The sequence below is a fragment of the Amphiura filiformis genome, chromosome 9, assembly GCF_039555335.1.
Source record: "Amphiura filiformis chromosome 9, Afil_fr2py, whole genome shotgun sequence".
In the NCBI taxonomy this organism is placed as follows: Eukaryota; Metazoa; Echinodermata; class Ophiuroidea; order Amphilepidida; family Amphiuridae; genus Amphiura; species Amphiura filiformis.
In genome coordinates this window covers 67,690,384-67,713,904 of record NC_092636.1, presented here as the reverse complement: position 1 = coordinate 67,713,904, position 23,521 = coordinate 67,690,384, and the positions used below count along the sequence as shown (strand labels likewise).

Sequence of the window (23,521 nt, the reverse complement as noted above, 5' to 3'; positions counted from 1 at the left end):
AATAAGGTTAGGGAATGTTTACCTCAAGGGGATTCCTCTAAAAGTTATTATTTTTTCTTTGTTCTGTGAAAAATCTAATTTAGAGTCCACAAACTTATATGTTAGTATACATATAGTATAATTACGAAGTATGAGATAATATTATTCTATGCTCAAATATATAATTTAGTTACAGAATATAACTTAGGAATTTAGGTTCTAGAAACTTTAAAAAATTATTCAATGTCAAAGGTCATCCACGGAGAGCAAAATTCTGCAGCCTTGACTGCTGCAAACGTGTATGTGAAGGCGAAATTTATTCACTGATTTGTGGTTTTCTGATTATTATTACAATACACCAACCTTCAGGTTTGAGAGAAATTAAGGTAAATGATAAACGGCCATGATAAGATTCTAAGCCAGGCGACTGACATGACTTTAGAAAGGAATTAGATGACAAATCAAATTCCAAACTTGCAAAAGCCAAAGGCAAGCGAAAGGCAAAGCCTAAGCTTACAATACATTAGTACACATGTATAAGTTAAGATGAATCCACCAAAAAAACCCGTTGACAACGTAAAGAAAGCAGCAAGTTTAAAAAGCCCCCACCTCGGCTCACTTTTTGAAACTTGGTCGACGTCCCATTTGTAAAAGATACTGATTTAATCTTTGTCATAATTATCAACTTAAAACATTTCCAGAAGTGTTATGTATCTTTAATGTGCCGATGCGATGCGATATTAAGTTGTTAGCATTCTGGAACGATCAGAAAGCACGATCAGAGGCACAGAGGAAGAGGACACAACTACAAGTTGTACAAGTCAGCACTTCAGAAGGGCCTCAACTGCAGGAAGAATTTTTCTCAATCCGTGCAATTTCAGAGTGGAACAACCTCCCAGAAACAGTAGTAGAAGCCAAGACAACAAACCAATTCAAGACTCAGCTTGATAAGTTTTGGTGCAAGAGCGAAAATGGATATGGGGTCAAAAAGGCTGATGCCTAAATTATTCCCATCATACCTTTAACCTTAAGTGTAAGTGTATTATGCATGTATGTTGTTCTTGGCCAACATCCTATATATGTTTTGTTTTATAATAATTATTATGTTCATGACCTTGAATTAAACGAATAACAAGTAGACATGTTAATTTTAAACGTTAAAAACACCGATTTGCTGTTGATATTCAAAATGGGACCAAGTTTCAAAAAGTGAGCCGAGGTGGGGGCTTTTTAAACTTGCTGCTTTCTTTACGTTGTCAACGGTTTTTTGGTGGATTTTCTTTCTTTTTATGAATGTAGCTGTGTATTATGCATGTATGTTGTTCTTGGCCAATATCTTATATATGTTTTGTTTTATAATAAATTACGTTCATGACCTTGAATTAAACGAATAACAGGTATTGGCATTGGTCGTCGTACAGTCAAGACGTGTTTTTTGACTGCTCCGTGTTTTAGTGCAATTTTTTATCAAATTTAGTTGCGTGTGCTGTGTTAGTGTGAATTTTATTGCTGTTATGTGCCTCGTCTTCTTCTGATTTGGAGGACCAGCATCCTAGTGTGGTGAAATAGTGAAACTTGATGTGTTTTTAACCAAGCCTGCCTGCTACCATTATCGCCAACACCTCAACGACGACCCACCTCTTCATAGACAAAGGTGCACTGCTTGGCGTGTAAAGGGATCGATCGAGGCCGCCATTTTTAAATGCATGGACTCTCACCTCCGATTTCGCTGCTGCATGACTACTACTAAAGAAGAGTGGTGAATGGTATCTATAATTACTAATACGCAAGCAAGCTATTTTAATACAATTTTAGCCTTTTAGCTTTTAACATGTTTGATGTGTGATTGGCTTTGTTTTTGATGTGTACAAACATATTTTAACCATAACATAAACCAGAATAGCCATATTTTAATGCTCTGCATGCTGCCTGTTTAAACTGCTCAAACTCACTCATTCAACTCAATACATAACAACTTCAAAATCACACGAATAATATTGTCAATCTGGTTCTGGCTTATTATCAGTGTCATACTCAATTCTCATTGTATAAACCTGTTGCAAGTAATCCTGTGCATGCTCGTCACTCAACCAGCCTTGGTGACATTTATATCCTTTCCCAGCATTGCCACGCCCACCGATATACTGGTGAAAATTAATGAACATTGTCTGCCTGGTATTGGCTTCATTACATTCTCAATTTCCATTTATTTATGTGTTTTACCTGATGCATGGTTCTGATAACTATCAAATATTAACTGTCTGCTTTTGTACATGAATGCTTTATACTATTGTTTTATTTCTTATGCCTGCTGAAGTGTGTATTCAATACATGTATATTATTGCAACCTGTGTTACGTCGGTATAGCTGCCTTTTGTCAGGCCTTTGTGCAGGGTGAGAACTTTGTCCAGCGCGTGTGTAGTCTCACCCCGTCTTTGTGACCTGCTCACCTCTTTCGGCCTAATTCTGGTTTTGCTATACAGGTGTTGCATAGTATTTCACTGAAATTCTTGGTGTATATTTTTTTTTTTTATGTCACTTTATACCGACACTTTACCCTTTATGCAATCTACATATTACAGAATTTTCAGTCATAATTGTAAATTGTCTATATATCCTATTGCAATCTGTGTAAAACTGATATAGCTGCCATTTGTCAAGCTCCCGTGGCGGGTGAACATTTGTTTTGTTCGTTCTTAATTTCACCCTGTCCTTGTTCCTTGCTCTCCTTGTTCAGCTTGACTCTGGCTTAGCAGTATCGGTTCTTCACTGTATTCCTCTGCAAATTATTGTGCTTATTTTCATGCCAAATATCTATGCAACTCGCATAATATTTCAGATTTTCGAGTTGTGAATAGTGTTTCCGTGTTTCACTGATACAGCCGCCAATTGTCAGGCTCTTTTGTCGGGTGTGAATTTTCTGTGACCTCTCAGTTTCACCCCATTTTAGTGCCTTGTTCTCATGGTCCAGCCTAATTTTGGCCCTGCTGTACTGGTGATTCATAGTATTTCACTATTTATTTGTGTGTTTATTCACTTGCCAAACCTCAGTCACCATTCTAAAAGCTTATTGCATTCTGATATCTTACTTTCATACAACTTATTTATTATTACTGAGATACAGACCGTGAGTTGTGTCATTATTTTATTGCAAACTGTGCTACTGTTATAGCTGCCACTTGTCAAGCTCACCTATCGGGTGTGAAACTTGTAGCATTTTCATAGTTTCACCCCGTCCTTGTGCCTTGCTCTCGTTCTTCCAGCCTAATTGTGGCTTAGCTGTAACGGTGCTCCATACATGTAGTATCCCACTGCTAATTTTTGTGTTTTTTATGCAAAAGCTTTGCGTGAAAATCTTACTGTTCATGCAACGTACATTACTGAACTTTGTGTCGTGAATCGAGTTTATTCAATTTATTTTAGTACAACCTATGGTTCCCTGATATAGCTGCCTTTTGCCAGGCTCTTTTGCTGGGTGTGAATCTATTGTGTGTCCTCGGTTTCACCCCATTTTTGTGCCTTGCTCTCCTGGTCCAGCCTAATTTTGGCATTGCTGTATTGGTGCTTCATAGCATACATGTTTTACTGTTCATTTTTTGTGTCTATAATCATATGCCAAACTTCTGCCACCATTTTAAAAACTTGTCGCAACCTGAGATCTTATTTTTATTCAATTCATATATTATTACAGAGATCTTAGTCGTGAGTTGTGTTAATATTTTATTTCAACTTGTGCTACTGATATAGCTGCCACTTGTCAAGCTCACTTATCGGGTGTGAAACTTGTCTACCGTTCTCCTAGTTTCACCCCATCCTTGTGCCTTGCTCTCGTTTTCAGCCTAATTGTGGCCTAGCTGTAACGGTGCTCCATACATGTAGTATTTCACAGCTAATTGTTGTGTTTTCTATGCAAAAGCTTTCCGTGAAAATCTTACTTTTCATGCAAATTACATTACTGAACTTTGTGTCGTGAATTGGTTTATGCAACTTATTTCATTATATCCTATGTTTCCCTGATATAGCTGCCATTTGTATGACGTGTGTGTAGCTTCACCCCGTCCTTGTGCTTTGCTCTTTGTTCATCTACCTTTGGCCTAGCTGTATCGGCGAGACATAGTCCCGCTTAACCAAATCCGCCTGATTGTACCATTCGTCTTGTTGCCACACATTATCCGATCTTGTCTTCTATTGGAATTTCATCTGTGTAATTATGACTACAAATGTGGCTTACAACCTCAACAAGCTTAAAGCGCTTCATAAAAAGCTGGAGGCTTGCAATAGACCTGCAAGTACTGTTCTGCCTATCGAAAGAAAGGGCGGTCAATGGGTCCTCAAGCTTAGTACAGCCACCTATGAAGTGTTTAAAGAAGCTGTCTACATTTTATATAAAAAGGACCAACCTTTGACTAGTGGTACCCAACCGATCTCCAACAACTTCTATATCATACATACTGAAACTAAAGATCGCTCTGGTGAGGCCTTAGTCCAGGAAACGTTTTACGTATGGAACAAGCTCAAACGCAGTGGTTCTAAAGGCCAACGTCATCAGTACACCATCAACCTGTACCACCATAGTTCATCAATCCTAATTAATGGTCAACACGCCTCAACCTTGTTTGTCGAATCTCACCTACTTCTTATCCAAGATATGGTCAGTGCACAAAGTAACATTGAGCAAGTTGACATGCTCTTGAGCAACATAATCAGAAGAAACATAACCGACAATAAGACTGCTACTGACATGCAAAATGATAACTGTCATATAGATGACAGAAGAGCCTCGCAAGCCATTAAAGATCTCCATGATGAACACAGGAAGATCACATGGTATGAGGCCGGATCTACTAGTACATGTGCACCAACCGCTAGTCTGCTTGCTGACAGCAATATAGTAGACTGCACTGAAGGAGAAGATACCATCAACGAACAGAGCGATGATGATACTAGTGGTGCTTACAAGTCCAATGCTGTATCCGAGACTTCTTCTAACAGTATGCATGGAAACCAAGAAAATGCGATTCTAAGGTCTTCAACTCGTACTACTGAGGATAACAAGATGAATGATATAGCCGGGTCTGTTGATTTTGAACCCAATTTACCTTCATGTAGTACCCTGATATGACCAAAATGAAAGGCCTACCAATGAACTTCTCAATCATGTCGCTTGAGACTGATCTGAACAATCTAATCGAAGCCTATGAAGCCCACAGCTGTATGGCTGAAGTTGAATTAGCTTATTATAACCAAAGAGACAGCAACTCCTCCAATACCATGGTTGAGTTTAGCCTAAGCACATCCAACTACTCAAATAATGATTGCAAAATAATGAATGATGAATGCCCATTAACCGGAGATCCTATCCTCTACGTAGCAAGTCCCCAGTGTGGACAGCCTAAGCTAAGGGACGATCCTGAGTTTCCTGAGCTTAATAGCGGTAATACATCACCATTCGATGTCTCCGAGCTAGACAGGAACAACATCACCTGGAATATAGCCAGCAATCTGCCCATTTATGAAGACCTGAATGATAATAGTGACTATGAAAATGTCAACTGCGAGTAACCTTTTGGTCAGTGAAAATGCGACTTCAATCATGTGTGACACCGACATGGAGAACCTGTTCCAGCATGAGAAAGCCAATCCTGTTATGGATCTAGCCAATTATGAGAACAACGGTGAGCATATGTCTTGGGAAATTGTACCTCCACTTGAAAGCAACTTCACTGAGACCAGAGATATTTGTGATAGCAAAAACAGCGAGAGCAATCCCTTAAAGGCTACTCCTGCCAACCACGAGACTTTATGTGTTGATGCCTCCAAATATGCTAATCCATTGAGAAGGTTTCCTGACAATGCCGATACTGACTACAACCTCATAACCTGTGAAAACACATTCTCTACTGGATGTGATAATGACCCCATAAACCTGCTTCAACATGAGAAATCCATCTCTGCTATTGAATCTGCCAACTATGGGAATAGCAACTACAAAAGTCCGCCTCACGAGATTGTGCCTCCACCTGGAAGAAATATTGCTCAGACCAGAAGTAATCGTGGTAACAATGATAGTAAGAACAATCCCTTAAAGCCTACTCTTGTCTGCAAGGAGACGTTTTTGGGTAATGATGTGTCCGAATCTGTCAACTTGCTGAGGAAAGGACATTCTAAGAATGCTGACTCTGACAGTAACCTCATAATTTGTGAAAATGAGACTCCTACTATGTGTAACAATGACACTATAAGTATGTTCCATCGTATGAAATCAACTCCTACGATGGGGCCAGCCAACCACAACAATAACAGCAGTGGAAACTCGCCTCTGTCGCCTCTTCCTGAAAAATATATTCTGGAAAGCAGAAGTAATTGTGACAGCCTTAACGGTGAAATCAAACTGACTGTTGACAACAAGAGGATTTTACCCTGCTCCAAGGCCTCCAGATCTGTGGATACATCAAGTGATCATGAACTCCTAACCAGAGGTACAACAGCAACCGAGCAAACTGAATCTTCATATAACATAAATGCTGAAAAAGCCACTAGAACTGATATAATTTCTAATACGGTTAGGGACACTCATCTGACCAGCACACAGCTAACCGCCCAGGAAGTGGAAAATGCATCGTGTGGAGAAAGCAGCGAGCACACAACTGGAAGACGCTCAAATGATGCCAGAAGCAAGCAAATCAAACTAACTAAGAAAAAGCAGCCTATGCTCACCACAATAACTACAGCTCCAGCCGTTAACTATTCCAACGCTGATGGCAAAAAGCTGCCGTAGTACCAGTAGAAATAAAAACAGCTATGATATGCTGCCCCAGGACAATGACAAAATGAAAGACTTAAATAAAGCAATCAATGACTCCCAGATCCTACTTGAGCTTGAAGAAAAGCGCCTTAAAGCATGGGAAAGGAAGCTAGTCCAGAAGGAAAAAGAGATAAACAAGAAAATTGCTGACATCGAAGACAGAAGCAAGCAAATTGCACACATCCAGTCTTATGTGTGCCTGCTTGAAGAAAAGATAAAAGAAAGTGAGGAAAATGAAAAGCTGCTGAAACTCCAGCTGATTTCCAAACCTGCACAAAAAGGGAATGAAAACAACCCCTGTCACTCCAACACCAGGAAAACTGATGACAGTGTGCCTACTTGCCAACCTAATAACAGAAATGATATGCTTGAACTTGAAATGATTAAGATACGCATGTCTGCACTTGAAGAAAAATGTGCGCATATACCAGTGCAAAAGAACTGCTGCTGGGCCCAACATGCACAGTGCCTTAGCGATTGTACTAAGTCAAATCCTACTCAACACAATTGTCACCCAGAGATGGTGCATACATGTAGTGAGAAATGTATCAAACTAAAGATGCAGCACAAAGCCTCCAAAAACTTTCCTGAGAATAATACCAATGTTCTGCATGAAGATATTAACAAGCGTCAATGTCACAGCAAAACCATACCGTCTGCACATCAGAACCCACTGATCCACGTTTTGACTCCTGTTACTCTATTGCCTACAAATTGTGTCACTGACACACAAAAGAAGATACCTGCCAGCGAACTCAATATTTCCAAGATCCAAAAACAACCTGCATGTACGGACAGATCACTACCCATTCCAACTTGTACAACTGAGGATACAACACAGAAACCAACAACACTGCCCCGTAAACTGCCAACCAAAGAAGAGATGAATACCTTAATTCAAAACCTGCTCACCAACTGTCGTAAAAGAAATAGTGAGAAGAGACAATATGATAGGAACAAGCTTATCCAATCACCGCAAGCTAAGTCATACTCTCATGCAGGTGGGCAGCCTTATGGTGTTTATCGACCTCCTTCGCTTCGAAGCCAGACGGTCAAAAAAGATTTGCCCAAAAACTCTCCTGCTAAACGCATCTTACCAGATGTACCGGTAGCTAGTTTCACACATGAGCAACGTGTGAACGGAGCATTACTCGCTCACTCTCCTGCACCAACTAACAAGACCTGTGAATTTACAAGACAAGAAGATGGAAATTACTCTTCATATGACTCTAATGCTAAATCTAAAGACTTGTATATGAAATCCACTGTCAGCACCAGATACCCTGCAGCTGTAAGTAACGCCAGGCCTAGAGTGCACCCTGTAACAATCAAAGGCCATCATAATTCAGAAACTGGTGGGCATTACAACAACAGCAATGAAGTAAAGAGCCCCAAATCTTATAGGAGGCCGAGCTCAAGGAGAGACAACTGGTATGACAAGTGTGACTCGAGTCGAGCCGATTATGCTGATGCCGATTTTGACATGAAATCATTCTATAAAAGCTGCTCACCTTCTTCTGGTGCAGTTCCAAAGAATGGATCGCATTACTTCAACAAACGATATGTATCCCCCAAGCGCAAGGAAGTAGGCCTACTAAAACAACTGCCTCCTGATAGCATGAACTCACAAAATGGCAGAACAACCAATAAGCCTTTTTTAGGGGCAGGAAGAGCCTCTCAGGGCCGACCAAGAAACGGCACCAGCAGAAGGAATGCATGGAAATTAAGATAGCCACCTACAATGTTAAAAATGTCAATGCCAACCTCCTAGCCATTCAGAAGACTCTTGATTTTGTTGATGTGCTTGCAGTACAAGAACATTGGCTTTTCAACTTCGAGCAGTGCAAACTTGACCAGATTAATAAGGCTTTCAACTATTCCGCAAAGTCTGTGGATGATGACAACCCTATTAGCCCCTTTCAACGTCCTAGAGGATATGGTGGTGTCGCCCTCTTCTGGCGAAAGGAACTTGATGAGAGAATCAAGATACTCCCAGATGGAGGTAACAGGATCGCGTCTGTATAGAAATCAACACCGGCATTATAAAGTTATGCATTGTCAATGTGTACATGGCTTCCAGAGGCCTTCCTGAAGCTGAAGTGGAATTCTACGATGTCCTTGATGAAATCAATGAAATCATGGAGAAATATGATACTTCTCATAACATCATCTTGCTGGGTGATTTTAATGCCTCATTAAATCGTAAGAATCCCCTTGCCAGAGACAAAGCGTTCAAGACCTTCTGCAGTGGAAAAGAGATCTCTACTGATGTTCCAGAGGTAATTACCTTCTACCATAGTAATGGCAGAGATGTCTCCCAGATTGATTACATCCTGACTACCAAGAAATTCGAGAAGGATGTTAAAACACCTGAAGAGACTCCACACCCTGATATATTAACTCAAAACGTATCTGACCATGTACCTGTCTTGGGACAATCTCGCTACCAAGCAAGAGGGAGAACAGGAGGAACAAAAGTAACTCCCCTATTAAAAGCCACCAAAATCCCAAAGTTGACTGGAGCAAGCTAGACAGATACAAATATAACAGGCTTCTTGACGAGCGGATCAATCCTGGTGTAATTGATAGCAACAAAGATCTGGATAAGGTCATCAATGACCTCACTACTCTGATGTTAACAACTTCCAAGGAATGTCTCTTGAAACCTGAGAGGAAGGCCAAAAGGTCTAACAGGGGACTTGATATTTGGAACCCAACAATTAGCAAAATGGTGAAGGTCAATAAGGCTGCATACTTCAATTGGAAAGAAGCCGGCAGACCTAATGATCTTCAGCATCCCGCAAATATCAAGAGGAAAAGTTCCAAAAGGAACCTTAGATCTGCAATTAGAAGATCAGTAAGAGATATTAATGACCAGAAGCTTACTGAGATCAGCGAAGCGCACAGCAATGACACCAAGCTCTTTCACAAGCTTATCAAAGCTCAACGGTCTGAAACAACCAACTTTACTGATGTTCTGATTGCGGACGACAAGAAGCTGATAGACCCAAGTGAGATTTGTATACGGTTTCAAAGACCATTTCAGTAGACTGGCTGATAAAAGCAGTGAGTCAGCGTCTATGGACTACCCAAGTGACGGCTTAGGCTTCCGAAACTCAATTATTGAGAAGCTCTGTCATGCTAATACAAATAACATCATTCCAGTCACCAGTGACGAGACCAAGAAACTCATCTCTTCCTTCAAAATGGGAAAGCCCAGGATCCCCACAACCTCAGCGCTGAACATCTGAAATATGCTGGTGAAAACACTCTGCATCTGCTGACTGATATAAATCAACTACATGATGGCTACCTCATACATTCCGGATGCACTGATGAAGGGAATCCTTACTCCAATCCTTAAAAAGAAGAAAGACAAGACTTGTCCTGACAACTACAGAGGTATAACTGTGACCTCCGTGCTAGGAAAGCTTCTTGAGAAAGCCTGGCTCCTGAAAGCAGACCCAATTTTATCTAATATGCAGAATCCAATGCAAAGAGGATTTACTGAAATGTACCTCACCTTCCAATGCAGCCTTACTTGTTACAGAATCTATCAATGAAGCTTCTGAAAACAAGAAGCCCATCTATGTAACCTTGCTTGACGTCAGCAAAGCCTTTGATGTAGTGAATCACGCCATCCTGTTTGACGAACTATATCGAGCTGGCATAGAGGGTGACCTCTGGCTTGTCTTCAAACAGCTGTATCACAACACGAGTACTGCTATCAAATGGAATGGCTTCCTCTCTGAAGAATTCACAGTAAAGCAAGGAGTCCGACAAGGTGGAGTTACCTCAGCACCCATCTACAAAGTGTACACAAATAGACTTCTTGATCAACTTAGTGGCCACCACACCGGTCATCGCATTGGTACAATTAATGTCCCAGCTCCAACATGCGCTGACGACATGGCTATCTTATCAAACACCCAAGTGGAAACCCAACTAGCTCTCAATATAGTTGAGAACTATTCCATCGACCACAAATATAAAATCAACGCTTCAAAAAGTGTCACAATTCCGTACCAGTCTTCTGTTCACACAGCATTGACTATAGCAAATGAAGTAATGCCATATTGTGAGGAAGCTGTCCACCTGGGTATATCTAGGAAAGCCAACAACTCTCTCGATACTGATGAACGAATACAACGTGCGAGAAGAGCTGCATATGCGCTAATGGGTGCAGGTCTACATGGGAGAAATGGCCTCCCACCTCACATTGCTTTTCACATTTGGACCACCTATGTACTGCCTAGAATGCTTTATGGCATTGAAGCAACCACATTCAAGCGTGCCGACATTGATAAGATGGAGAAGTTTCAAAGGAAAATTCTCCGTCAACTTCAATTTCTTCCTTCATCGCCTGCACCAGCCAATGCTGCAGTTTATGGTCTCCTTGGTGCCAAGCCTGTTGAAGCCCAGATTGATTCTGCAATCATATCTCTCTTTGGTAGTATCTCACGTGATACGGATAGTGCCGAACACCGAATAGCAATCAGACAGCTGGCTGTTAAGCCCTTCAAGAGCCATTCCTGGTTTATGCAAGTCAGAGACGTCCTCAACAAGTACAACCTTCCTTCCATCTTTGATGTTATCAGCAACCCACCCTCGAAAGTGGAGTGGAAGACAGCTGTTGACAAGGCAATCAAGAGTTATTGGAATGAAGAGCTGATTAATGATGCTAAAATTAAATCTTCCTTAAAGCATCTCAACACGTCTAATCTCCAGATAGGACGACCTCATCAAGTATGGGCATCCTTACCAACTAACCCAAGAGAGGTTGAGAGAGCCAGCATCAAAGCAAGACTACTTACTGACACCTATGTTCTACAAAGCAACCGTGCAAAATTCAACCAGCATAAAGTTGAAGGTACATGTCTGCTGTGTAAGTCAGAAGAGGAAACTAAACATCATTTTCTGCTGACCTGTGAAGAACTAGAACAACCAAGAAAGTTCTACGCCGAAAGGCTTGAGAGATTTCTCTACGAGAACTATCCTGAGTGCAAGGTGAATGAAATTATGCGCAACAGGAAGCTGATTCTTCAACTTCTACTAGATTCTTCACACTCACATATAGCTGTCCACATATGCTTGACACCTGATTCTACAGCTGAAATCGAAGCCATCACAAGGAGCTGGTGCTACGCTTTACATGTCCACCGGAGTGCTCTGATTGCTAGGATTTCTACAACATAGCCTGTTGTTGTGGTCTGAAACTACATTTTTAATAGTTTCTTGGCCTCATTTGTGTGTCCGCATCCCTCTTGTTTTTATATAATCATGGACTGTAGAAACAAAATAGCTACAGTCCATGCTTTAGTAATTGACATGTTCGGCACTTCTCGCATTAGCCGACTTTGCGGATATGTATTTAATTATGCTGTTGCAGCTATTTTTCATTGTATATTTTTTGATTAATTGTATTTTGTATCTGAAGTGGCACAATTTGTATTTTAGCCACCTTATGTATTTGTGCTAATTGCAAGGTCTAAGCCAGTGTTAAATACCTGCTATTGCCAGAACCTAATATATTTGTGCATCACCTACATGCATGCATTACATTTAAAACTCATAACTTCTCAACATCAGCTCAAATGCTATTTTGAACTCACACCATAATCTAGTACCTGAGCATGTACATAATACATATAGCTTGGCTTGCTTTGAGTGTTTTATATTCTATTGTGACAGTGTGGTGTTTTCGTCTGTGGAGTTACCAGTGACATTCACGCATAAAGCGGTGCACCTGAAACAAGAGGTGGGAAGTCCAGAATTGATGGTAGGCATGTTAATTTTAAACGTTAAAAACACCGATTTGCTGTTGATATTCAAAATGGGACCAAGTTTCAAAAAGTGAGCCGAGGTGGTGGCTTTTTAAACTTACTGCTTTCTTTACGTTGTCAACGTTTTTTTGGTGGATTTTCTTTCTTTTTATGAATGTAGCCAAGCAACTCTATAAGCTTGGAAAGTCATCGGGTTACGAAGTACTCCATAAAACGAATAAAACAAAAAATAGATGTTTGAAATTATGTTATCCTTGATTTATGACAGTAAATAATTTAATAAAACTTTATCAGCCGTTTATTTTTAAAACTTGCTGGTTACAGCTACCGCGTGACTGTAATGTTAATAGGGATACATATACATTTTAATATACTTTAATTATTCAAGGCAACTAAGAAAATGTAAATATGAACAACACATACCCAATGTTGACAATGCCAGCGAGACACAGAGTCAGTCCGATTTACTTCAAATTGAAACTATGTAGCAAGGCTTGTACTACGGAAGCGTCTAAGTGCCACGACTTAGCAAGATAATTATGTTTTAATGATTGTTGTTTTGTAGAATTTCATGGGCAATCTAGTTGGATATCCAAATTTCGCGGTTGATAGTTCTTTGTAGCCCTGCGGTTGGATTTCCCTATTAGCGGCGGTTGTTGGCGGTCTTTCGCGGTTTGTAGTTTTAATTTCCTCATTCTTCATGCCCTACCTCTATCGGGGTTAATTTATAGTTTAAGCTTGTTGGATACCTATACTTCGCGGTGTGTGGTTCTTTGTAGCCCTCAATGGGCAATCTAGTTGGATATCCAAATTTCGCGGTTGATAGTTATTTAGATTTATAGATCTAGTTGGATTTCCTATTAAGCGGCGGTTGTTGGCGGTCTTTCGCGGTTTGTGGTTTTGATTTCCCTCATTCTTTATGCCCTACCCTCTATCGGGGTTAATTTATAGTTTAAGCTTGTTGGATAACTATACTTCATGTGTGTGGTTTTTGAAGCCCTGCGGTGCAATCTAGCTGGATGTCTCTATTGAGCGGCGGTTGTTGGTTGTCTTTCGCAGTTTGTGGTTTTAATTTGTTGGATATTTTTCAAAAGTGACACGTCCCTACGTTACGCTAGGCTGCGTTTTTGCGTCCCGGACCCACCAAAACCCGAATCTCACGCATGAATATTGCAAAAGCAGTGAGTTATTGCGTCCCGTCGTACGCAACAAAAATTCCTACATGTTGTTTTCTATATCCAGGTTTCATAAAACTAGGCTCAAAAGTTTCCTCAACTTGCATTATGCACATCATTTTCGATGCAACTGAACCCCTGAAATACCAAATTATGGCCTTATTTACTTCAATAATTAATATTATGCACAGTAATACTGCTTTATGAGTGAAAATTTTGACAGCAAAACAGCTGTGATATCGCGAAAATACGGCGAGATCTCTGGCAGCCATTGTATGTTTACTGGTAACTACAGAAAATAGAGGGCAGTATAAAAAGTATTATTGGGCAGCCAGTGGCGGGCGGTAAATATTAGGTAATTATACTAATTTAATTGAAATAAAAAATAAAAGGAAAAAAAAAAAAAAGAAAAGAAAGAAGGAAAAATGGAAAAAAGAAAAGAAAGAAAGAAAGAAAAAAAAGAAAGGAAAGAAAAAAGGAAGGAAAGAAAAAAGAAGAAAAAAAAGAAAGAAAAAAAAAAAAAAAAGAAAGAAAAAAAAAGAAAAAAAAAAAAAGAGAGAAAAAAAAAGAAAGAAAAAGAAAAGAAAAGAAAGTAAAGAAAGAAAAAGAATGAAAGAAAAAACAAAAAATACAATAATATTTAATAAACCCCTGCCCCCCACCCAAAAAAAAAAAATAGTATGGTATTACACAAATAGATTGAATTGGCTAGACAATTATGAATAGTTGGGACCCCCGATATTTCTTTAGGGACCCCCCATTTTTGCATTTTCTGTTAGCTCGGGGGTCCCTTGGGACCCCCGAGTTTTTGGACCTAGCGCTACCCTTGCCTACGTACTATATCTGACACTCTCTGTTGGTCAACGTTCACTAACTGACTGGTCGCTGAATTTTTACTTTTCCCTTTGCAGAAAAGTGAATCGCATGCATGTATTTACATCCTGGAAATGTCAGTGGAAATTAGGGTGAAGAATGTGAGAATACCTTGAGCTAATCCTGTTCCATCATGTCCATGCTCTTTGATATTATTTCCCATATATTCCTTTATATCACAGCTAAACAATAACATGCATAATTTTATGTTTAACAATTTTGTTTTCAGAAATCGACATATGTTGAGTGAGTTTATACTTCCAACCAAGATGGATTTCTTCAATGTAAAAGGTTGCAGTAAATGGGATGATACTCCGGATGACAAGCAACTTCATTCAAACCTCTTCCGCTCACCAGCTCCTGTATCTCACAAGAAATTGAAGGTGAGAATGCATTGCATTGAACTATTCCAATTGAAATCCATTACCCCCATGGAAGATGTAGATTTCAAATGGAATGAACCATTCAGGTCACTCATTTTGAAATTCACACTCCCTGTGAGAGATTAAGATCATGTCTTCCATAGGAGGTGTATGGATTTCAACTGGGATAACCCACTGTGCAGGTCTTGCATACATGTATAGGATTTTAAACAGATGTACCTTTTAACCTGGCTGCAAAGTTTAATTGGCTACTGATCAGTACTGACCAGTGACCAGTTGTAGACAAGCAATTTAATCACTGACACTAACATTTTCAAGTTCTACTTGGGGCAGGGGCATTTAATGGAACAAATGCAGTATCAATCTCCTGGGAGTGTTGCTAAGACATTACCAACAAATGTCAAACACTGGTGTATTCAATATTTAGTATGAATATGAAGAAACTATGAATGCATGTTTGAATTTGCTCTTGTGTTGAGTCATTGACAAGTGGACACTGAGACTAGTAAAGACATCGGTAGGATAGTTTAATTGGCAAAATGTTGTCCATGGGCCAGTTGTACATGTTCATTGAAGCCATGCTTTAGGGTATACATATAAAAATTTGTTTGCCACATACCAATCCCCATTAGGAAACTTGACTTACTTACTTGACTTATATGCGCAGGCCGGTGTGGCCCTTTGCGCTCTGCCGAGTAAGCCTCCTCCATTCAGTTCTGTCTGTTGCTTGTGTCTTTGCTTCATGTGGGGTCATTCCCAAGTCCCTCTGAATTTGGTCCTTCCATCTGGATGGTGGCCGACCTGGTGGTCTTTTAGTGCAAGTTAGGAAACTTGCACATTACATATTCCCATATGAATTGCTTATTTTATTAGGGTTTCTTACCCTTCCAATGATAAGCTGTAATGGTGTAAACAACTTCCTTTTTTAACATACATTATAGCAGAACTTATAATCTTAAAAGTTTTTTTCTTTTCTTAATTTTTCAATTTCACATGAATTTAGAGATATTAATTTCAGATTCTTATCATATCTTGTACAATGTATTTGAATAGCATTTGAATTGTTTCTTTTACAGAAAGGAATTACACCGCAACTTGCAGAGAAAATGCAGGAAAACAAAATTGATTCAACGAAAAAGAGGAAACTTCAGGAAGACAAAACAAAGTTCACAGACATTAAGAAGCCTAGGAAAGATGAGCCACAAAATGGGAAGATAATCCATCCAACTCAAGTTGAGGACACCCAAACAAAACTAGAAAATCATTCTGATTTGTATGAGATAGGTGATGATCAAGAGAGTGAACCACAGAGCCCCAAGAAAAAGAAAAAACGGAAGAGAAAAAACAGTCTAGGAGATGGAGGAAAGGATGAGGTAGAGAGACATGAGACATCATCTCCTAAGAACATTGCTAATTTGTATAAGACATCAACAACAGATGACAAAAGTGATGGGGCTGAAGAAGCGAAGCAGAAGAAGAAACGAAAAAGAAAGCCAAGGCATAATAAGTTTAAAGATGCTGATGGGAATGTGAAACCACAGTACAGAAGAGAAGATGATCGCCTGATACTAAAAAAAATCCAATCCAAGTGTGATAGTTCCACCAACGAAGAGTCAGTTAAATACAAGGAAGAGGAATGATAACAAGAAAAATGAAAATAAAACTGAAAGCAAGTCATCATCAAACAAACATCCCATAAATGGTGCTAGAAATAAAGTGGAAACTTTTGAACAGGCCAAAGAAGCTCTCAAGAAGAAGAAAAGGATTCGAAAGCGCAAAAGATCATTCAGCGAATCAAGTAATCCAGATATTGAATCTCAAGGCTCGGAACCAGAAAGCAGGCAGCTGTCGGATATTTCTAAATCAGATGGAAGTACAAAGTCATCTAAATCATTGGAAAGTGTTACAAATAACAATAGCATGAAAAGAAAACAGCAAAGTGAACAAAATCAAAGCAAACAAGACAAAAAAGCTAAGTCTAAAGTCAAAAGAAATCGTGGTAAAAAATCTAAGAAAAATGACCTAGAGGAACTTGTTCCAGTTGATTCTGACCCAAAGACCACATCATCTGATGAACATTCAGATGAGGAGGAGGATGATGATGTTGAAGACAACCTGCAACATAAAAGTGCCTTGAACAAAAATAAAGGTCAAACTTTAAGGTCACGATTAGAGAACCAGTTGAGGGTGTCGCATTTCCGTTTTCTGAACGAGAAATTTTACACGTGCAGTGGGAGGGACGCTTTTGAGATGGTGAGCAAAGACAAGGATGCATTTGAGGTAAGAAAAAACAATATAAATGATTAGAAATAAATTGACAGGAAACTTTAGTAATTGGCCATAATTAGGCTTTACATGACAGAAACAGAAGGCAGCAGGGAGTGATCAGGGATGTAAATCTTCCGGAAATTGCCGGAATTCCAGAAATTTGGCCACAAAAAAAAAATATGGAAATGTAAAAAAAAAAAAATATTATTATTATTTTGTCATTTCCGAATTGAATGATGATAATTTGTTTTAGGAGGGGGGTGATACCCTGCAGCGTATTCCCCGGACAAACCCCTCTAAATGAATATTCCATACCGCGCGCAAGTCCGCGGCCACCTGTCCCAAGGACCAGATGGATTTTCAGGAAATGGATATGTTGCCCATTTACATCCTTAGTGATTTCATCTATGTAACTTGCACAGCAGGCTAAAAGATGCAAGTTTGCAGTGCACATCACTAAGAATCATGTTTTGGTGCCCTTTGTAGTCCACATCCATGGCCTTGTCAGCACAAAATTGAACGAGTGTACGACAAATAACAGTTTTGCTTGAGAGCATTACAAATAAGAAACAATACTCACATTTTTTTAATGATTGTGTTTTCAGGTGTATCATGAGGGATATTCCCAACAAGTTGAGCAGTGGCCTGTAAACCCTGTTGATGTAATCATAAAACAACTTCAATTAAGGTAAGCAAAGCAAATATCTCACATCAATGTACAGGATTATATTCCTGAATATTTAAAGCAGTATTTTGCTGTTTTTTTTGTTACAATGGAGAAAGCTGGTAAAAGTTACAGAACAATGTAAAGAAAAGAGAAAATCAGTACACTTGACAAGGAAGTAGGAATGTTATGCAATAGTTTCCATGGGCCACTACGAAAATTGTTGCTTTCTTCCACATCATACCTCATTGCATAAAAATTTGTTGAATAACTTGGAAACATGAAAAGAGTTTAGAAAGAAGGTAGATTTGTACTGAGTTAGAAATCTTAAAGTGAGAATGTTGATGTCTGTATTGCTTCTGTTTATGAAGACAGTTATTCTACCAATACATACCACATGCACTTCTGATATTGCACCTACTAGTACTACATGTATATATGTTGATGTGATCAAGCAAAGTGAGAAATGTTACTCATTTATTCTACAATTGTGTGTTTTAATCACATGAATTTGCATTTTGTGTGTCCTTATGCAGACCATCCAGTTTAGTAGTAGGTGATTTTGGCTGTGGTGAGGCACAGATAGCACAGACTGTCAAACAGAAGGTTCATTCCTTTGATCTGTGTGCTCTTAACAAGCATGTGACAATATGTGATATATCACAGGTGAGACCTACATGTTGATTAAGGTTGTCCTAAACACCACCATTTCTTTCTAATAAGTTTTTGACATGTTCCAAAAAAGTACCCCCGGTCCAGTCAAACTCAATGTGTTGTCATCCTTGAGCAGAAATTCTGGGAAAGAGTAGGGATTTCAACCAACATCACAGAAAGCACAGACCATGTGTAGGGTCACAAACTTAGGCCCCTTTGCTAAAAAGGGTAGGCTAATGGAAATGGCACAATCGACCTACAAGTCACTAATCAGGATAGGAATTTCTATGACTATTGGTAACCTATTTTCCCAGGTGATTTCAATGAAATGCCTTTAACAAAATATGCAAGGGCCAGGGCCCCCGTTTCTCAAAGCCTTACAATCCATCTCTTATAATTGATTTACCTCACATAATCGCTATTAAATCAGTCATAAGATTGAAACGGGCCTCACTAAGGCGTCCGGATTTCAAATGTTGTGTACAACATGGTTATCAACTTCATAAGGAAAAACTTGAGAGCATATTTAGAGGTCTGTGTTTCGCTAACTTTAACTTTAACCCCATCGTAGTGTACGTTATGATGGCTCTTTACTTTATTCCTGTTACAAATCCTATTGCTTACAAACTTACAATCTCCATAGTGAAATGGAAGTTACAATACATCTTAATTTGCGATCAATTATTTTTATACTTACAACGTATCGTAAGTGTTATTGAAATACACGCCATGTTACATACATTGTTATAATTTACTCATTATAATTAAAAACAGGGAAAATATGACAGAACATCCAATGGGGGTGTAACACAATAGGTATTGTTACGAGTCGTACTTGACTCAAGGCTAAAATCACCTTTTACCCGAACTCACACGAATGCACAACACAAATACACTGTTTGATTAAGCTAACATAATCTAAGTCTTTAATTGAAAACAAAGTATGCTTCGTACATATAACAACAATATACACTAAAATCACACAATCAGTTTTACTCTATCGGTACTTAACCAGCGGTCTTCTTGTTGGTGATTCTAGAGTTCTTGCAATGTTCTGGACGACTGATGTAATATATCCTTATTCACTTGTCCTGCGAAAATCAGCGAAGTCCATAGTACACTTGCATTTATAAATCCTTGCGTATAAAATCCTCATACTGAAAATGATGATGCTTCCTCCAATCTCCTTTAGCTGCTATCTCCACAAATATATCTCCTTGCGCTGCTTTCTCCACAAATATATCTCCTTGCGCTGCTTTCTCCAAAAATGGTGTTTCTTTCACCAATCACTCTTTTCCCAGGGAACAGGTTTCTTTAACACAGCTCCGCTTATTTTTGACAGATGCGTGGCCTTCACAAACCCAGCAAACTCCAGCAATTTGACAGAAGAACTTTTAATCCTTTGATGAGGAAGAGCACTTTTGTGTGCTCGCTGTCTTCTTCGTTGCTGTATTAAAATTAGCTCAATTATTGGCTATATAAACTGGTTAAAATGTACTTCTTTTTTGAAGCACAAAGACCATCACACACATGTGGAGTTTCTCAATCTCCCACGGCATTCTGTAAAGTCCCAACAAAAGCCTCCAGCTTTTTATATCAGTACTCATGCAAAAAACCCATCATCTATTAATAAACCATTACTTCAATCACATTTTCACAACATTGCTGCAATCTTGGGATTTCCCAATATTAATTATACACATTCACCTTTCACATTACATCACTTCCTGGGGGTTTTCTGACTATGGTGCAATATACTGAACTGGGGATTTCCAAGTTCCAAACATAGATCTGACTTTGTTTACAATAATTTGGGGGAATACCAAAATGACTTTCCACACCATTGTCTTGCACATACAAGGGGGTTTCCCATCTCATGAAATACTTTCAGCTTGTAAACAAAGTTAAATAATTAAATTAAATCAAATTACTCAGGGCACATCACAGTATAAACAACGTTAACCTTGTTTATACCTATTGTGTTACTCCCCCATTGGATGTTCTGTCATATTTTCCCTGTTTTTAATTTTATCCATTGCTAGTGTGACACTGTTGTATCCTTTTGGATCCATCCTTTGGTTCCCTGCTGGTCAGTTGGAACAGATTTTCCCTGTTTTTATATATTACTCATTATAGTTTTATTATGGCTCATGTTTGTATTGACAGGTTCCCTTGGATGATGAATCACTTGATGTAGCTGTATTCTGTCTGTCTCTTATGGGAACCAATTGGATTGATTATGTCAAAGAAGCTAATAGGGTACTCAAAACTGGGTAAGATACTACACACTTTTGACCATATTTTCTTGATCACCAAAGATTTGATGATGCATGCATGTAGAACTTTGTAGTCTGTCCAGGATAAGGAGGAACATGACACCATCCATTAACCTTTGTTATCTCATGCCCCATCTTTCTCTAAATTATCTCTAACAACTAAAGTATGTTCTACCAGATGTTGGCAACATAACCTTTGCCTCATTTGTGTAAAATCATACTCCACCTTGACTGGACAGACTATAGTATATTTGCAGCAGGGTGAAGTCAGGATGATCAGCTTCATTGGGTAGCTCTTTCTTCCGAAGTGGTAAATTGGAGAAATGGAAAGAGTGAAATCAATTTTGTGGCATTGTGACCATGAATGTCCTGAAACTAGCATTAGACTTATTATACCACCCTCATTGCATCGCTGTATAATTCTTATCATGTCCAGTCAATGTAAGAGGAGAAGCATATCAATTAGAACATCATTACATAACACAATCCCTTTGTATAACATTAAACACTTTTTTTTAAAAGTTAAATGAGATTCACACTTTAGGTGAGACAACAATTCTCTTTTATGCATGTACCAAACAGAATTTATGACAGTTGCAACATCCATGCATCCTAACATTTGTTCCTATTCATTGTAACAGGGGCACCCTGAAAATAGCAGAAGTGGCTAGTAGGTTCCAGTCGTTAGCAAGATTCTTGAAGATTATGAAATCACTGGGATTTCATGCACAAACAAAGGTAATTATGAAATAACAAGACAGTGAAATCCAGCTGTTCTTTTATATTGTTTGAAGTCTCAATTACATTCATTTGAAGAACTGATTTTGTGATAATTGTGACAAAAAAATGCTTTCATTGTGTTTAGTAGTTTTAAAAGGGATGATTTTAAGTTGAAATGTATAAGCACCACTACCAAACTATTAAAACCATAATGTACGATTTCCATCAAATTTTCATTTTGTTACTCTTTACTTTAAGATATACAGGAATAATATTTAGTAATAACTGGCAGGAAAGGTTTCTGTCCATTTTAAGCTGAAATAACAAGATGACGTGAAAAGACACCACACTGGCTATTTGACTGTTAAACATAGATTTTTATGGAGGACTTTTAATTTGCACACTAAAATGTGTGAATTATGACATGTCAAAATTCTTGTTTAGCTGACATACATGTACGCAATGAATTTGGCTGATTCCATTTAGGTGTAAGTTGGGACATGTGTATTCATTACAAATATGCCCATTTGATATTATAAGATCATATATTATGGCTTTAATGTTACAAATATGCAGCATTTCTTCTTGAGACCAATAATTATTATTACTTGAAGAATCTCAAATGGATTCATTACAACCAAAGTCAAAACAACTGTTTGGTAGTATGAAATGAACACCCAGGGGTGGGCACTCCAGTATGAAAGTGATGTACCTTTGCCTACTGCAGATGGTACTAGGGGTCATTCAGTGTGAGCTCTAAGAAACTTTGGGTCATTCAAATCAATGTGGAACGGCTAAAAATTGGGTGTCATTGACAGTGAAACATAACTTTTTGAAGCTAAAATTGACACAAAAATGTCACGCTTGTTCAAAATGCATGCAAAGCACACAAACATTGACAGATTTGGTACAAATTTCTAAAAAATGGGTCATTCAGTGCGGGCTCTAAGAAAATTGGGGTTATCCGGTGCAGAACTGCTAAAAATTGGGTGTCATCGCCAGTGATAAATAACTTTATGAAGCTAAAATTTACACAAAAATGTCAAGTTTGTTCAAAATGTGCAGATTTGGTGTAAATTTCTAAAAAAAGGGTTCATTGGGTGCCAAGCTGATGAAAAAAGGGGTCTTAAGGTGTAGAGTTGCCTCAAAAAAGGGTGACTACAGTGGCGTGTGCAGCACATTGAAAGTGGGGGGGGGCAGGTTATTCAGTTCCCCCGAATGGAGTCTGATTTAGGTGTGTAAGGTGCAGTTTTAGTGTTTTCCCGAATGACCAACAAAAGTGGGGGGGCACGTTGCCCCCCCCCCCTTTGCGCACTCCACTGGGTGACTATTGACAGGCACATGACGCGTACCAATATGGGAGTGCCTGCCCTTCCAGAACGAAACACTTTAAACACAATACATTTGATATTTTTGATATATTTTTCTCTTTTCAGGATCTGTCCAACACAATGTTTTACCTGTTCAATTTCACCAAGCAGAAACAATCCAGAGGCATAGATGTGAATAAGGGAGAGATCCTGAAGCCATGTCTTTACAAGAAGAGATAAGGATTCACCAAGCAGAAATCATTCAGAAGCATAGATGTAAATAAGGGAGAGATCCTGATGCCTTATCTTTATAACAAGAGATAAAGGAGTAAATTGCTGTTGAAATGATATAGCTGTTCAATTTGTGCCTTAACAAATTGGTACTATCGTAAGGTAAAAAGGACAGTGTAGCAGCGAAAGAAGCATGTAGTTTAGTGGATCCTGGAAGATATCTGTGGTATCCTGCAAACTGAATGGTAATATTTGAATTGATTTGTATTCTTGAGTATGTTTAACATTTACATCAACTATGTGAGCTGAGACTTGGTGACATGGCAAAATAAAACTGTAACTTGGTGCTAATTCAGACCATTTTTTCCCACCATGTTTTGTAAAAATGCAGTATACTTAT

At 38.8% G+C, this 23,521-nt stretch overlaps 1 protein-coding gene across 1 annotated transcript; it reads left to right on the top strand.

Moving 5' to 3' along the window:
* The first annotated feature begins 253 nt into the window (after nucleotides 1-253).
* On the top strand, nucleotides 254-23,206 carry LOC140160240 (uncharacterized). The gene is made up of 9 exons (XM_072183516.1): nucleotides 254-365; nucleotides 14,845-14,998; nucleotides 16,075-16,558; nucleotides 16,596-17,278; nucleotides 17,872-17,954; nucleotides 18,467-18,596; nucleotides 20,751-20,857; nucleotides 21,502-21,598; nucleotides 23,017-23,206. The coding sequence occupies exons 2-9, from the start codon at nucleotides 14,855-14,857 to the stop codon at nucleotides 23,128-23,130; spliced, it is 1,842 nt and encodes a 613-aa protein (XP_072039617.1). The 5' UTR covers nucleotides 254-365; nucleotides 14,845-14,854; the 3' UTR covers nucleotides 23,131-23,206.
* The last annotated feature ends 315 nt before the right edge of the window (nucleotides 23,207-23,521 follow it).